Below are 15,225 nucleotides of genomic sequence, written 5' to 3'. Positions count from 1 at the left end.
GTGTGATATATATTGTTGTTTTTAGCCTATTTCTCCTCCTTATTTTTGTGTGTATAATGAGTGAACCCCACCATCTCATACGATGGGATATATATGTGTACAACTCTCAATTTAAATTATATCAGATCTCAAACACACCGTTATGTGTTGACTGTCTTATGGACCGTAAGATAATTTCTTGTAAATTTCAAACTTCAGTTATCCATTCTTAAACGTTACGGGGCATGTTAAATGTCTCAGTTGGAAGAAGTCATTCAAAGTTATATATATAGATTTGGACAATATTTTCCTCTTAATATAGTTTTTAGGTTGAGTTAGCTCCAAATCTCAATCTTAACATTTTTCTGACAAATTTTTTGAAATAAAAATATACAATAAACTTGTAAATACATATTGAATAAATAATTGAATCATGTCTCATCTCGACCAAAATTATATATCTTATTATAGAAACTAACCAATAGCGCATAAATTTAAGCTTACTCTAGTCAAGATTATATTTCTAATCTCACACTGCAGGCTTTTTTTTAAGGTGTGGGCCTGACCTCGCATGGACGCACGAGCGGGAGGGCCCACAAGAAAACTTTCGAGCCCAAATTAAATACGTGGACAAGCATGGATACACGCAGCCCAAAGTATAAAGTATTATTACAAAAAAAGAACGAAAAAAAAATGTCAATTACCATTATTTTTTAATTTGAAGGGAAAAAATTGTTTAGATTAAAAATTAATGGAATATGGAGAGTATGATTATTTAGGGATAGGCTAAGTGCTAAACATCATTAATGCTACACGTGTGCCAACTGGATTCCCAAAAGAGATGCATCTCCTGAAGTAATTTACACATTACCTTTTTCTTTTTTCTTTCTTCTTTCTTTCTTTTTTTAAAACAATCAGTTTCTTTCGATTTTGTATTGGAGAAAAAAAAAACTACTCGTTTGTTTCATTAATTTTGTGAAAAATCGATGATTTCGATACGAAGTTTACTAAACATTACTTATATTCTAGCACCCTCCGATACCAGTACATTGAATTAAGACAAGTGAAAGCTCCTACAACATTCTCCGTAATATTAATAATTTATTGCCACGTGTTTAATTTGATCATAGTGACAATCAATTTTTTGCATCATGATCACTAATTCATGAATTATGATGTATGGTATGAGTGGTCATGATTCATCATTCTACACGCGTGTCATGTGTTAAGTGGATAAGATCATTATCCATGTAAGTAGCATCTACCAAGCGGTTTAAAGATCAATAGAAGAATTTTAAATAACTCTATTTTTAGAATTTTGAAAATCGATGGCAGGGTTGTTGCTAAACAAGTTAAGAATGTATAGGAGAATATATACTTCAAAATCCAAATACACCATTAGTTTAATCCTGACGGTACCCGTTCATCCATAAAATCTACATATTCTTCTAGTTTCATGTAACGGGTTCATGACCAATTGTTAAGTAGAAAGATGAAATGGAATAGAATCCGCTTATAACTTGTGGAAAAAATTGACGAAAAGAATAAACCATCTCCTTTTAATTAAAGAAGTAATTAAAAACGATTAACTCTTCAAATTACACTTCCCTTGCATGCACGTATTCTTGATCTCCGTACCACATGCATGCAATATTTAGGTGCCAGTTAAGGCTGTATATGCATGTCTTCTGCTTTTAATTTTAGAGCTCCGAATTAGAAACTATGGCAGCCGCCTCTAGATTTTTTCATGTACCAGTAATTTTCTCCGTTTTACTACTACTGATAACGGGTACTACTAATTTACTCTTTCTTTCGCTATTGCAAGTTTATGTCTTCCTCTGTTATTCATATATGGAGAGAAATAAATCTTGTAAGAACAGTGTTAAATTAAAAATTTAATAGTGGACTTGTCGCAACTTGCAAGATTAATGATGTATTGTGGGTTAATTAGTACATGCATGCGTGAGCAGGATTACAGTATTCGGAATGCGCGAGAATCTTCACCGTAGTAAACTACTGCAAGGAAACAATCTGGCCAGCCATCACACCCGGTGAGAACTTCGGCGGCGGTGGATTCTCCCTCAAGCCTGGGCAGACACAGGTACTTGTCGCGCCGGTTGGTTGGTCAGGCCGCATATGGGGTCGAACCGGCTGCAACTTCGACCGGAACGGAAACGGCTCCTGCCAAACTGGTAGCTGCGGCTCTTCTCTCAAATGCGCCGCATCAGGCAAACCACCAGCGTCTTTAGCGGAATTCACGTTGGCTGTCACAGATTTCTATGACGTTAGCCTTGTCGATGGCTTCAACTTGCCAATGACCGTGACGCCGATAAATGGGAGGGGGAACTGCAGTGTTGCAGGCTGCTTTTCAGACTTGAGGCTGAATTGCCCGGCTGAACTGGCCGTGAAAGGGGGCGGAAGGACTGTGGCTTGCAGAAGTGCCTGTGATGTGCTCAACACAGATGAGTATTGCTGCCGGGGGGTATACGGGAATCCGTCTACATGCCAGCCTACTTATTATTCGAGGATATTTAAACAAGCTTGCCCCAAGGCATATAGTTATGCTTATGACGACCCGACCAGTATTTTTACGTGTTCCGGGACCGACTACGTTGTTGCATTCTGCTCATCAAGGTACATACTTTGCCACAATTTGTGTATTGCCACGTCGTTTCCCTTTTGACATTAATTTCACACTGAATTTCCATGGTGATGGGGGTAATTTTTGCAGGGGGCAAACTATGTGCACATATCACAACCAGAAATTGCTGTGCAGTGGATCAGTGGGATCGAGTCCCCGGTATAGATGGAGGATGACAATTCTTGCTTTGATAATCGCAAGTGCAATTTGGCATATGTTCTAAGTACTTGAATATATATAAGTTTTTGGAACTTAATCTGATGGATTCACCCTGTGGCTGAGTATTTGATTTATATTGACTTAATAGTCTCGGTGTGAATCACGATGAATCCGTAGGTGCGACCGAGAGTGTACATCTGAGTAGGAATCCTGAAGTTCTTACAAGTATATTGAGTAGATTTGCTCATCTGCCTTGATTAACTAAATTACTAGCCCCAATTATTATGGGTTATAGAATGCGTAGAGAAAAGCACCATTTATCTCCTACCGTTGAGAGCCTTAGCCTTGCTCAACTCAGCAAGTTCTTCGATGAGCTTCCTTTCTTCCCCGCTTACACGTTTCGGAATCTCAACTTGAACTTTCACCAACTGGTCACCCCTCATATTGTTTCTGTTGAGAAGGGGTACGCCTTTCTTTGCCATGACAAGTGTAGTTCCTGGTTGAGTACCTGATGGAATTTTAAGGTCAACCATCCCATCTACCGTAGGTACCTTCACTGTTGTTCCTAAAATGGCATCGACATATGAAACCTTGCAGGTGTAAAGGATGTTGGTGTCATCCCGTTTCAGAACCGAGTCAGCAAGAACATCTATGATCACGTAAAGATCTCCGGGACGCCCCCCTCTCTGTCCGGCATTTCCTTCTGAGCGAACCCTCAAACGACTTCCAGAATCCACCCCTGCTGGAACTTTCAAGCTGATACGCTTTGACTTCCTCACTCGACCATCACCATTGCATGTGTTGCATGGAGTAGCGATTTCTCCAGTTCCACCACATGCAGAACAAGTCATGACTTGTTGGAAGACGCCTAGCGGGGTCCTTGCCGATGCTACGACTTGCCCTTGGCCACCACATGTGGTACACTTGGTTGCTTTTGTTCCCGGTTTCGCCCCTGATCCATCACAGGTGCTGCAGCTATCGAGACGCGTTATGTCAATCTCTTTCTCCACACCAAATACAGCTTCTTTGAAATTCAAAACCAGATTATACATCTGGTCTTCACCTTCTGTTGCTCGGTTCTGAGAGCCTCTTCCTCCCATTCCCATGCCACCCATTCCTCCAAATAAGGACTCGAATAGATCAAACGGGTTGCTGAAATCCTGTCATTGAAAGGAATATACGTTCAAGTGTTCATCTACAGAACAAACTACTATCTAGGTTTGAACTCAAGGTCTTCAACCATTCAAATAAGCAATTTTTGGCTCCTCTTCTATGGTTTTCACTTTCCTATCGGGCAAAAAATCAACAAACAAAAGACTTACCCCCATTCCTGCGCCAGCGCCTTTAAGCCCAGCCTCCCCATATTTGTCATAAACGGAACGTTTCTCATCATCTGATAAAACCTGTAAAAAAATTACCCAATGTTTTTTCAGATTCTACAAGCCACCATAGCATAGCCTACACAACTGTCAAACATGAACAGCAAGGATGGAATATGGTACCTCGTAAGCATTACTAATCTCTTTGAATTTCTCTTCAGCTCCCGGCTCTCTGCAGTTGAAATACAAAATTTTAATAAACAAGATTGTGCCTGTCATATCATGCAAAGACAATTATCACAAGGGAAACAATATAATGATGGCGCTAATGTAGAGTCCTCCGTACCAACACACTTATAGTCTTAAATGATAAAGTTCTGTAAATTGACATTGAGAGGGTCGATGAAAATGTATGCAGTAATATATGTGGGCGAGCTTAAGGACTATAAACACCTGCTTCTAACGCTCTGTGATATTCTCTAGCATATGCTAGGATTGCAGGACTATGAGATTAAAAAATATTATAATGGTTTAACCATAGTTTCATTAAATATGATGGTCTCAACAGGAAAGGTGATTGATTATTTTGCCCTTTTCGATACATAAGGTATAAGGCCCTAACCAGAAAGAAACGACTTTCAGGTTGTCTTCTTCTGAAATTTTGTTTCAAATTCATGTTAAATATTCGTCTAACTGTTTACGAAGAACAAAGTAACCAGACAATATCATAGTTGAACACCAATAAAAATCACAGTAGAACAACTTACTTGTTCACATCTGGATGATAGCTCCTTGCAAGCTTTCTGTACACTGAAAAAGAAAAGAATAACTAATGAAGCCTAATTCTAAAGTTTCCTTTAAAAATAAGAAACTAACAGAACATATTTAAAAACGCAGAGAGGATCTCCATTTCCAATGGACTGTGGAGCAGATGAGGGGACAGAATCCAAATGTAAACAGCAAAAGAGATATTGCCCAAGGAACTCATTCAAAATCTACAAGGCCTTCATGGAATAAAATCACAAAACTGATGATTCTAAACCCAGATTCTGTAGGGGTTATTTCAAAATAAAACTAAAAATTAGCAGCACAAATCAAAGAAAAACGAAACGATTAGCGACTAATTGAGTAGACAGCATAATAAAGTTTGGTCAATGAAAAAATTTGAAAATCAGTTTTCAGCGTGAAAACTGAACAATGCGTGATGTAAATAGTGAGATAGAAATCAAAGTTCATGGCAATACTTTCACCTCTTCCAGTTATAATATATTACAATGCACTGGCAAAATCAATTTTATTGCAAAGGAACCTGTTACGGATCCAATTACAGTGGACCTAGACCAAAAAGGGAAACAAAGGCCCAAGTCTCCTATATTTGGAATTAACAGTAAGAAACTAGATTTGGGGGAGGAATAAATAGAAATGGGTTGTTTGGGGATAGGAAATTTTTCTGTTGTTAGTTTAGCTTGGGCCAAGGGCAAAGAGATTGAGTATTTCCTTGAGAAAAGGTGCAGGGTTTATGTTCATTACAATGAGAGGATCAGTTTTGTTTGATTTCCATATTAATACATTTTCAATTTTTCATATATTTTATGTATTTGTGATTGTCGTCATCTTACAGATAAGTTGACAGAGTACGATGATATGTTAACATGTCTGACATCGATTGGATAGAGATACTGGAAGTTGCATATATAGACTTGAACAATCCTCCTCTAGGAGCTAGTTTTTTGGTGAAGTTAGGTCCAAGTCTCAATCTAACATGGTATCAAAGTCCAGACCCACCATTATGTGTTGGACTGTCCATATTCGAGTCAGGTCCAAGTCTCAATCTTAACATGATATCAGAACCCTGACTCACCGTTATGTGTTCGACTGTCCATAGTTGGGTCACCTGTTAATGTATCCATTTATTCATTTCTGGGCGTGAGGGGTGTCTTAAGATGTCTCACATCGGTTGAATAGAGTTCCTGAAAGTTGTATATATGGAATTGAACAATCATCCCCCCTTGAGCTAACTTTTGGGATTGAGTCAGATCCAAATCTCAATATTAACACAATATCTTAACATATTAGAAAAAGGTTGTTGACGTATGAGTGAAATATTCAAGTGAAGGGAGACAGAAGGAAATTCACAAGATTTGTCAGTCCATCAGAGACATGAACTAGTTGATAATAAGGATATTAAAATTAACAGGAAAAAGAATAACAGTAGAGAACGAAAAAGAGTGAAGGTAACACTCACCACTTTTGATCTCTGACTTGCTAGCGTCTTTAGACACACCAAGCACGGAATAGTAATCCTGTGTGTAAGATGTTATTTACATGTGAAAAGCATGAAGAATGGAAGGATTCTCCACTCTCTTCTCTACAAAAATAAATCATGAAGCGAAGTTATCATAGAAGGTTAGCTGCACTAGTCACACTCTAAAAATCTCTTCCAGGATGGTCCTGTGCTAAACTCTCAATTATTAACCCGTTGTTGACATTAAATATTCATACATCATATATCAAGCAACAGCCCCAACATAAGGCTTTTTGGTCACCTTTTTGTGTCACCAACAAGAGACCTTCGATCTCTTTCAAATATCACCATTTGAGTTATTAGAATAACCCTTTTTTGTCCATTAATTAAACGAAGTTAGAATTTATTAATTTACTAAATTTAATTTGGTTTTATTGAGAAAATTTTACCAATCTTAAATCGACTTAATTGGATTTACAGCATATAATTATTCAAACTAAGCAGTTTACAACGCATGTCATATGTGTGCTATGCAACTAATTTATCAGAAAATATGAAACAAGGTCGTCACGACAATAATCAAATTATTGTTCAGATATCTTACTCTATCGGCTCTCACAATGAGACTGGCTCCTCTTTTTGAAGCTAAACTGTTGTATGACACTGAACCAAAAAGAGTGTTCAGTGATTTTTGAGAAAATAATGTGGAACTCTGTGATGCCAGCCTCCTGCACATAAGAAAGCAATACCATAAACGTATGACCATGCAATGATTTAACATCTATTTTTTTTTATATATATAACATCTATTTAAGGACCTTTAAGCAATAAGAGGTAAATCTGAGCCTTATGGTATAAGTATTCTAAGGTGTAAATAGCATCTTGAAGATTCTTAGTGAATAGAGTGAAATTGCATAAATCTATACATTCAAATGTACGGAAAAATTTGACATCTAAAAAGACCAGCACAATCCTGGAAAATTCGATGTGCACATAACATCAATAGTGAGTGACAAGAGGTTGGTGAGACAGCAAGACCATCACACTACTACATTACACATTGACCAGATTAAGGATATTGTAGATGCAGAAGCACAAGATTGAACAACGTTCTTGGTTGATGCAGCACCAAACAAAACTGAAGATGGTACCAAGTAAGTTGATGTGAAGAAAATTGAAGGGAAAAAGGCATACATATCTGAAGATGTTGATAAGTTACTCGTAACTGAGTTTCTTACAACTGCTTGAGACTGAACTCCCCACCAGTTCATCTGTGTGCTTCCGCAAGGTATGATAGCCATCTTGACAAGCAAATTCGAAACAGTAAGGTCAGGAATGCACGATTTAGCCAAATTAAGACAAGCTGCAATCACAATAACATAGAAGATATAATCCAACCCATAAATAGATTATCTAAGACTCGTTAACCAGTAGCTATAGAAAACTTAAGTCACTCTAGCTATCTGAAATCATAAGGCCATATTGTGCCAATCAATGATAAAAAAAAAAAAAATCAACAACTAAAATACAACTTCCAATTCAGTATAACAATCTTTTGGGACAAAGGTTTAACATTCAATCACCTCTACTACTTCCTTTTTTACTCAAAGTCAGAAAATATTGATAAACTATACAAGAAGTTGAAAAAATAATTCAGAAAAAGATTCAAACTTTGCCTGAATTTCTCTCTCCCTTTCCTGTAGACTCCAGAATAACACGTTGAATACACTAAAAAATAACATTCCTAACAAGAAATGTACTCATTCAGAAAAAATACACAAAATATAAGCTATTTTTCTCTTTTCTTTTCTTGCCCCACATCCGATTGTGTATGACTGAACAACGTTCTAAATTCTGAGTAAAAACTTGAAAACATACGAACTGGTGATTGAATAATCTCATACCTTTAAACTTCGGCACTCTGATAATAGGAGAAAAGCGCAGCTGGAGAGGAAATGAGAGCAGCCAACAAAAGGAACTGAAGGGAGGGGAATCCAGGGGATAGAGTCGCTTACGCCTTTGCCTTGTACACAAAAATAATTTAAAAAAAAATATATTTTGTTTATTATTTACTATAAAATAAAGCTTTATTATTATGAAATGAAATATAGATTTTTTTACTTAAATCAAATGAAATAAATAATAATAATAAATTCTTACTGTTATTTATTTTTTAAATTAAAATAACAAAATGTGTCGTATATACTTAATAGAAAGTTAAAAAAAATCAATTAAAAAGTAAAAATCCAATAATATAAAAAAAATACCTTAGAAAATACCAGGTCTGTAAAAATATGAAAATGATCAAAGTTCATTCTCTTTGATAGACATTAGAAAATACAAGTTAAGCTTTCTGGGATGGTTTAGGATTCTAAAATTATCTATTACTATAAAATGGTATTAGTAAAACTTATTCATTATCTTCTATAGGAATACCAATGATGCAAATGCCACTTTCTTGGATGGTCTTGAGGCTTTTACAAATTCATGTCGAGATTTGGTATTTTTTGTTGTTTTGGTACTCTGTGATATATATACTGGTTTTCTTGCAACATAACTTAAGTGTGAAGATGTGCTCATAATCTTAGAAAATCTTCTTTTCTACATAGAATATAGTGACTTTTCTGCCTATCGATTATCATTATCCGAGGACACGAAAGCGATCAATCAGCTCGTATGATCTACACTCATTTACAACATCTTTGTCAACATCTTTTTAGCTTTTATTGAAGTGAAAGCAAATTGCAGTGTTCTTGCTTTGCCTTGTTATGTTCTGTATTTTTGCTAGATCCTCCTCCTAATGTTTTTCGGTATAGCTTATTGAATTGAACCTCTGATTTAACTTCCTTAGGACACAGAATGTCCAACCTCAAGTTTAACTTTCTTAGGACACATAATGTCCAAACTCTTACTCTGCATGTTAGCAGATTTTTACATAATTAGCAACTGTAATTGGACCTTGCTGGCTTCCTTCAATTCGGTTTGCTTGATTTTTTTATATGTATAGAACTGATTGAGATTAGGGTCATGCTCCACTTCCGCAGATTAGCTGCTTGAAGCCCGATCGTCCATTCCCTTTTCTAAAATGACTGATTGATCAGACTAACTAAGCAACGGTCCTCGAGATCCCTCCCGGTGATATTCTTTTGCAAATTCTCCCCAGAACTCGAAGATCATTCCGAGATCTTATAACATATTCGAGGGTTGATTAAGGAAGAAAACTAAATACCATAAATCACAAAACTCCTAAAGTCTTTCAAATAGTTTATTATCCTAATCAGATATGAGTCCATTGGTCCAATGCACTGGGCTCATCTCATGGCATGGAGGGAAAAGCCGTAGGATTTCTATACCTCCCCCTTTACTGGCTCCGGTACTTAACGTTCAATTTGACTTCTCTTTGCTTCTTTTTCATTCACTTGGGAAAGGCATATCCAAATGTGGTGCGGAGAAACCTTAAGATTGTAATTTGGACCTAACTCAACTCCAAAAGGTAGCTCAAGGGGGAGGATTGTCCAAGCCCATATATACAACTCTCATGTTATTTAACCAACCGACGTGGGACAATTAACACACCTCCCTCACGTCCAGGAATGAACATCTGGAACGTGTGGCCTAATTATAGGCAGTCCAACACATAACGGTGGAACCCGAGCTCTGATATCATATTAAGATTGGAACTTGGACCTAACTCAACCCCAAGAGCTAGCTTTTGGAGTTGAGTTAGGTCCAAGTTCCATTCTTAACAATGCCCACGGCATTCCAAGAATTCTTGTTAGTTTGGCCCGTCTTTGGTTAATATCGTCGGCCAGTTCTCCTTTGTAAACCCACCAGACATCCATGTGCTTCGTAATCTACCTGAAAAAGTAGGAACGATGCGTTTTTGGGATATGTGTTTTCCTCGGTATGTTCACGTGCTGACTACAAAGAAAGCCACAAAGTAAGACTCTGGATGCTCGACCATATGAAAACCGTGTTGAGAATTTTATACGGATATGTTGGTTTGTCACTTTTGGGCTGCTTCTTGAAGTTGGAATGCTGCCATTTGTGTATTCACATCCTGAAGATTTTTCTCCACACTGCAATTCACATAATTTTGATCGATTTTCCAGGAAATGTATTTCTTAAACATTTCTCGGAATTGCGGTTGATTCCTCGCGACAGGGTTGGCGCCCCTTCTTTGTCAGCTAATTAATCTCCAGTTTCATATGGTTGACTTTCGTTTATATATTCAATATAATCCTTGGATGATGATGGATTGTCATATTCCGTCTTACTTTTGATTCAACGAAGCAAGAAAAATTCAGAGACAGATTTCTCCGCAGTTTGCATTGCAATTTCACAGCCTATTATATTGACAAATAGATAGATGTAAAATAAATCAAATGTCTTCTCAATACACTAAGGTATAGTTTGGTATATGAGATAAGAGAGATTGATAAATAATCCTTCTTATCTCATGTTTGATATCTTTTTAAAAAGTTCATGATAATATCATGAGCCTTGATAAATAATTTTTTAGAAGGATAAAATATCCCTAATAGAAGGTGTGATAATTTTGATTTAATGATAAAATACACTACAAATGACTTAATTACTCTCAATTTATAAATGATTTTTTTTATAAATTTATGCTAGTAGGTAGAAATTAAAATCAAATAAATATTTTATTTATTTTTATATATTATATAATATGATAATTATATAAATGAATTCGAGATAATTATATAAATAATTTTTATAAATCTCAATAAAATTATTATTATCACTCGATTAACCTTAAAATTTGATATTTTACTTGACTCAAAAAATCAAGGGCTCAATTATCATATTATATAATATATAAAATTAAGTAAAAATAAATAAATCATGCAAGTACTATCGACACATGAACAGATAAAAAATATGAACTCAAGCAACAACTTTGAAATTATAAAATTTATTATGATAAGGTTAATTTTGTCATTACAATCTAATATATAAATTTAATCACTCTTATTAAAATCATACCAAACATTAAATATAATATCCTACATCTTATTTACACTTAACTTATCCTTATATTATATATCACGTGTTTATCCTATCATTTGTACTAAACTATGCTTAAGTCATGTATGCCGTCTGTGCATACATGCCATGATATCAGAACGTATCTAAGAGCAAACAATGTATATATGTAGGAGAAAATGTGTTATAAAGAGCCCAAAAGAAATCGAAATGGGAATGATATATTGGTCGTGATAAATTTATTTCGATAAATCCACTTAACAATATATTTTAAATCTGAATTGATTATTTTTTGAACCATCGCGATGGATTTCAGATATACAAAATATTCTTCAATCGAGATCCTCCAAACCAAACAAAAACTAAGACTATATACACTGCATCGTGATTAATTAGTAAGTAGAGAGATGTATAATATTCCTTTCTTTAAGGTGGAAATCAAAAAAAAAAAAAAAATTGATATGATTTAATTTTATGGTCAAGTCGTCTATGAAAAATTTAAATTGGCTAGGGCCAGTTAATAAATTAAGTTTATCGATATGGACTATCCGATTGACCAACTATTTAAAAAAAAAGAGTGAATTAGTTTGCACAACATTAATTTAATTTATCCTTATTGATATGGTTGTGTCATTCTTAAGACAGATACTAAAAATGTGTGTGGGACTAAGTCGGTGAAATTAAGGATAACTGATGGCCCTTGATTAATTTCTTTTTTAAGGAAAATTTAAAATCATTTTTTATTCCACTTTTATCTCAAGTTATTAATTATAGCTAGTCAAACTTCAAAAATCATCATGTTTGTTATTGGATTTTACTATTCCTATATGTATTTATATTAATTTTCAATATATAAAGTGATTCTTATGATTATATCCAAAAACCGATAAATTTCGTTGCACTATATGACTTAATCTTCATCGATAAAAATGAAATTAATCATTTATAAAAGGTAAAAATTTGTCTGAAACGGTCTCACGGGTCATACTTTATGATACGATCTCTTATTTTGGTTATCAAATGAAAAAATATTACTTTTTATGCTAAGAGTATTACTTTTTATTGTGAATATCGGTAGGGTTGACCCATCTCCCAGATAAAAATTCGTGAAACAGTCTCACAGGAGAACTACTCTTATAAATAAAAAAATGTAGAGTGAAGTGAGTTTGATTTTAATTCGGATCCGAAAATATTTTAAAACCGACAAGTCTTAGTTTGCGGCCAATTAATGACGAAATTGCAAGGGAGTTCTTCGATGTCATGTTCAACTCAATCAGCCAAAATGTCTATTTAAATTTTCCTTCCACTGAAAATCTAAATTTAAATGCTTAAATTATATATTCAGTAACTTTTGTAAGTTGTAACGACCAATAAATTATATAATTTATAGGATTAAAAATTCTGAATTATGTACGAATATTATTTTATTAAAAAGTCACAAGTTGAATCTTGCAAATATTTATGTTTCCTCAGCTGGCTGCAGCTTCGATGAAATTCTATACGTTTACAAACCATCTCCTTCTAGTCGTCTTCTTCTTCTCCAACGATTTGTTATATATATAATTCGTATGTATCTATATCATCCTCACACAGATCATCTTGACCATTAATCAATTAATCCCATGGAGTGCAGGAGATTTGAGATAACCATAATATCAGCACACGACCTGGAAAACGTGCGCATCCTGGGCAAGATGAAGGTCCACGCCCGGGTTTCGATCGGGTCGAACAACCTGGAGGCGGAGAAACGGACCCCGACAGACGGGCATGGGGAGACCAACCCGACATGGAACTTCACCATGAAGTACACCATAAGTGAATCGATGATACAGCACTACAACACCATGCTGGTGATCAAGCTGTACTGTAAGAGGAAGCTGGGAGACAGATACGTTGGAGAAATACATACTCCCATGAAAGAGCTGTTCGAATTCGCTAAGCCTATGGGTGGGAGCTGTATCCTGAGCTTTCCTGTGCAGAAGGGCTGCGTACATTCCCAGGGTGGGATCAGGTTTTCATGCAGGTTTGGAGAGAAGGTGATGCTCGATGACTTGCTGTTGGCTGAAAATCTTGCTGCGGGAATGAGTCTTGGATGAGTACTGATTAATTTACTTTTGGTTTTTGTATTCCATTTCTCATGAGTATATGGTACTGCATGTGTGTGTCCAAGAGAGGAAAAACAATTGCGTGGGAACCTGTAAATATTATGATATCTTTGGATATTTTGCTTCTGTGAGAAATCAATCCACTGTTTCACTTATCTTTTGTCAAAAAAAAAAAAAAAGCCTTGGATATAGAGCTTCTGTGCATAGATACTGAACCCAGTAAGTTGAACACATGTAAATAAATTCAGATATGGCATGAAGTTGGGAATTCAAGAATCGAATTGATTTTTTGTTTTGTGTATCAAGAAAGGTATGCCAATTACAAGAAAGTCGTTCTCAAATAATGTTAAGCTTGCAAGTCAAGCAAGCCAAAGGTAAACTCTACATCCAAAATAATATTAATTAGTTGAGAATTGTTGCAATCAATATGAAATAAAGCTTGACGTTAGATTCATATAAAGAAAGACTACGCAATATCAATGATGAGCCAGTTGACTTCATAATATGTTTATCTAATGTTGTGAAGTTTAATTATTTTAAAATAATTTGAATTTATAAGGTAATTTTATATTATGTATAATTATTACTCTATTAATTTGAATTAATTCAATCTAATTATAATGTATATTTATAACTTCTTGTGCTTTTTTTCCCTTAGTTTTCCTAAGTTCTTGTATCGATCGTTATTAGTTATGGTAAATATATTTTTTCGAATTAGATAGTTTTTTTTAATAAACTAATATAATAAATAATGTTATGTTTGATTCAATAAAAGAATTATTATAGATAAGAAAATCTGAGTATTATTAAAAAAATATTAAAAAATAAAATTTGATAAAAATAGATTTAATATTATTCGACATAACGTTTGGAAAATAAAACAAGAATGGCGTACTCTTTAAAATATTGCTCTAGCCTTAATTAGACATATCATGTTTTAACATTTATACTCAATGGTCGTTCTAGGCCGAACTATATTGTTGACAGCTTGGTGCAGTGACAAACTGACTTACTACATGAACAGCATGCTGCATGCGCGATATCTGGACGAGTCACGGTGAGATAAACCAAGCTGCCAACAATTGTTCCATAAGTGATTGGTAATAAGTCCCAGGCTTTGGTAAGCGACTTAACTGCTTCTTCTCATGTCTCGCCAAGCAGCCTGTTATAAAATCAAGAGCATCAGCTATGCTGCAGTTCCTGGGCATTGATCAATGAAATGGAACTAAAAAATTGTAGTAAAAAATGAAAAATGAATTGCATGGGAATTAAATGAAGAAACAGAAAATAAGAATGTTACGTAGACAAATATAACACCTTTGGTAATGTATGAATCGGCTTTAGCAGATTTCGTGATATAGACAGCAGCAAATAACTAAGAAAAGAAGATGACAAAGTTAGCTGCACAAATAGAAGAAAAAGGGAAATAAAAAATTCTTACCATTCAAGTTTTCCACATGTATAATATTGCATTAATCCAAGCAATATAATGGATGGAATCTTGGATACACACCTGTGTTAAAGCGGGAATATAATTCAGCATTCAAAACATGGAAAGAAAAGGCACGCCTAGCGAATAGTATATTCAAGAACCATATATTTTTAGTTTTTAACGACCAAGAAATAAAGCCAAAAAGCATAATATATCAAACGCCACATGTCAAATGGCCAAGAAACGCAGTGATTTGGGTGCTAGTCAGTGGACACAAGATTGGCCTATCTATCTCCAATATAGCCAGTTTTTGTCTACTACATTGATCATAAAAC

General features: G+C 35.0%; 3 protein-coding genes across 4 annotated transcripts; 2 read left to right on the top strand and 1 right to left on the bottom strand.

The window, feature by feature from the left end:
• The first annotated feature begins 1,649 nt into the window (after positions 1-1,649).
• Positions 1,650-2,922, top strand: LOC140832561 (pathogenesis-related thaumatin-like protein 3.5). Its single transcript, XM_073196648.1, has 3 exons — positions 1,650-1,768; positions 1,950-2,613; positions 2,711-2,922. The coding sequence occupies exons 1-3, from the start codon at positions 1,702-1,704 to the stop codon at positions 2,841-2,843; spliced, it is 864 nt and encodes a 287-aa protein (XP_073052749.1). The 5' UTR covers positions 1,650-1,701; the 3' UTR covers positions 2,844-2,922.
• LOC140832560 (chaperone protein dnaJ A6, chloroplastic-like) lies at positions 2,879-8,374 on the bottom strand. 2 transcript variants are annotated; one of them, XM_073196646.1, is made up of 8 exons: positions 8,248-8,374; positions 7,538-7,706; positions 6,948-7,071; positions 6,344-6,401; positions 4,866-4,908; positions 4,282-4,330; positions 4,102-4,182; positions 2,879-3,939 (listed from the first exon to the last, which is right to left on the bottom strand). In XM_073196646.1, the coding sequence occupies exons 2-8, from the start codon at positions 7,642-7,644 to the stop codon at positions 3,097-3,099; spliced, it is 1,305 nt and encodes a 434-aa protein (XP_073052747.1). In that variant the 5' UTR covers positions 7,645-7,706; positions 8,248-8,374; the 3' UTR covers positions 2,879-3,096. The 2 variants fall into 2 exon arrangements, with proteins under 2 accessions (XP_073052747.1, XP_073052748.1); XM_073196647.1 differs by having other exon boundaries at positions 7,538-7,644; positions 8,248-8,335.
• A 4,601-nt stretch (positions 8,375-12,975) lies between these two features.
• LOC140831897 (protein SRC2-like) lies at positions 12,976-13,449 on the top strand. Its single transcript, XM_073195609.1, has one exon. It carries the CDS (start codon positions 12,976-12,978, stop codon positions 13,447-13,449), a length of 474 nt encoding a protein of 157 aa, XP_073051710.1.
• Positions 13,450-15,225: the final 1,776 nt, after the last annotated feature.

The sequence above is a fragment of the Primulina eburnea genome, chromosome 5, assembly GCF_022965805.1.
Source record: "Primulina eburnea isolate SZY01 chromosome 5, ASM2296580v1, whole genome shotgun sequence".
NCBI classification, from domain to species: Eukaryota; Viridiplantae; Streptophyta; class Magnoliopsida; order Lamiales; family Gesneriaceae; genus Primulina; species Primulina eburnea.
Note: the sequence above shows the minus strand (reverse complement) of the source record. Positions and strands in the feature narration are given on the sequence as shown.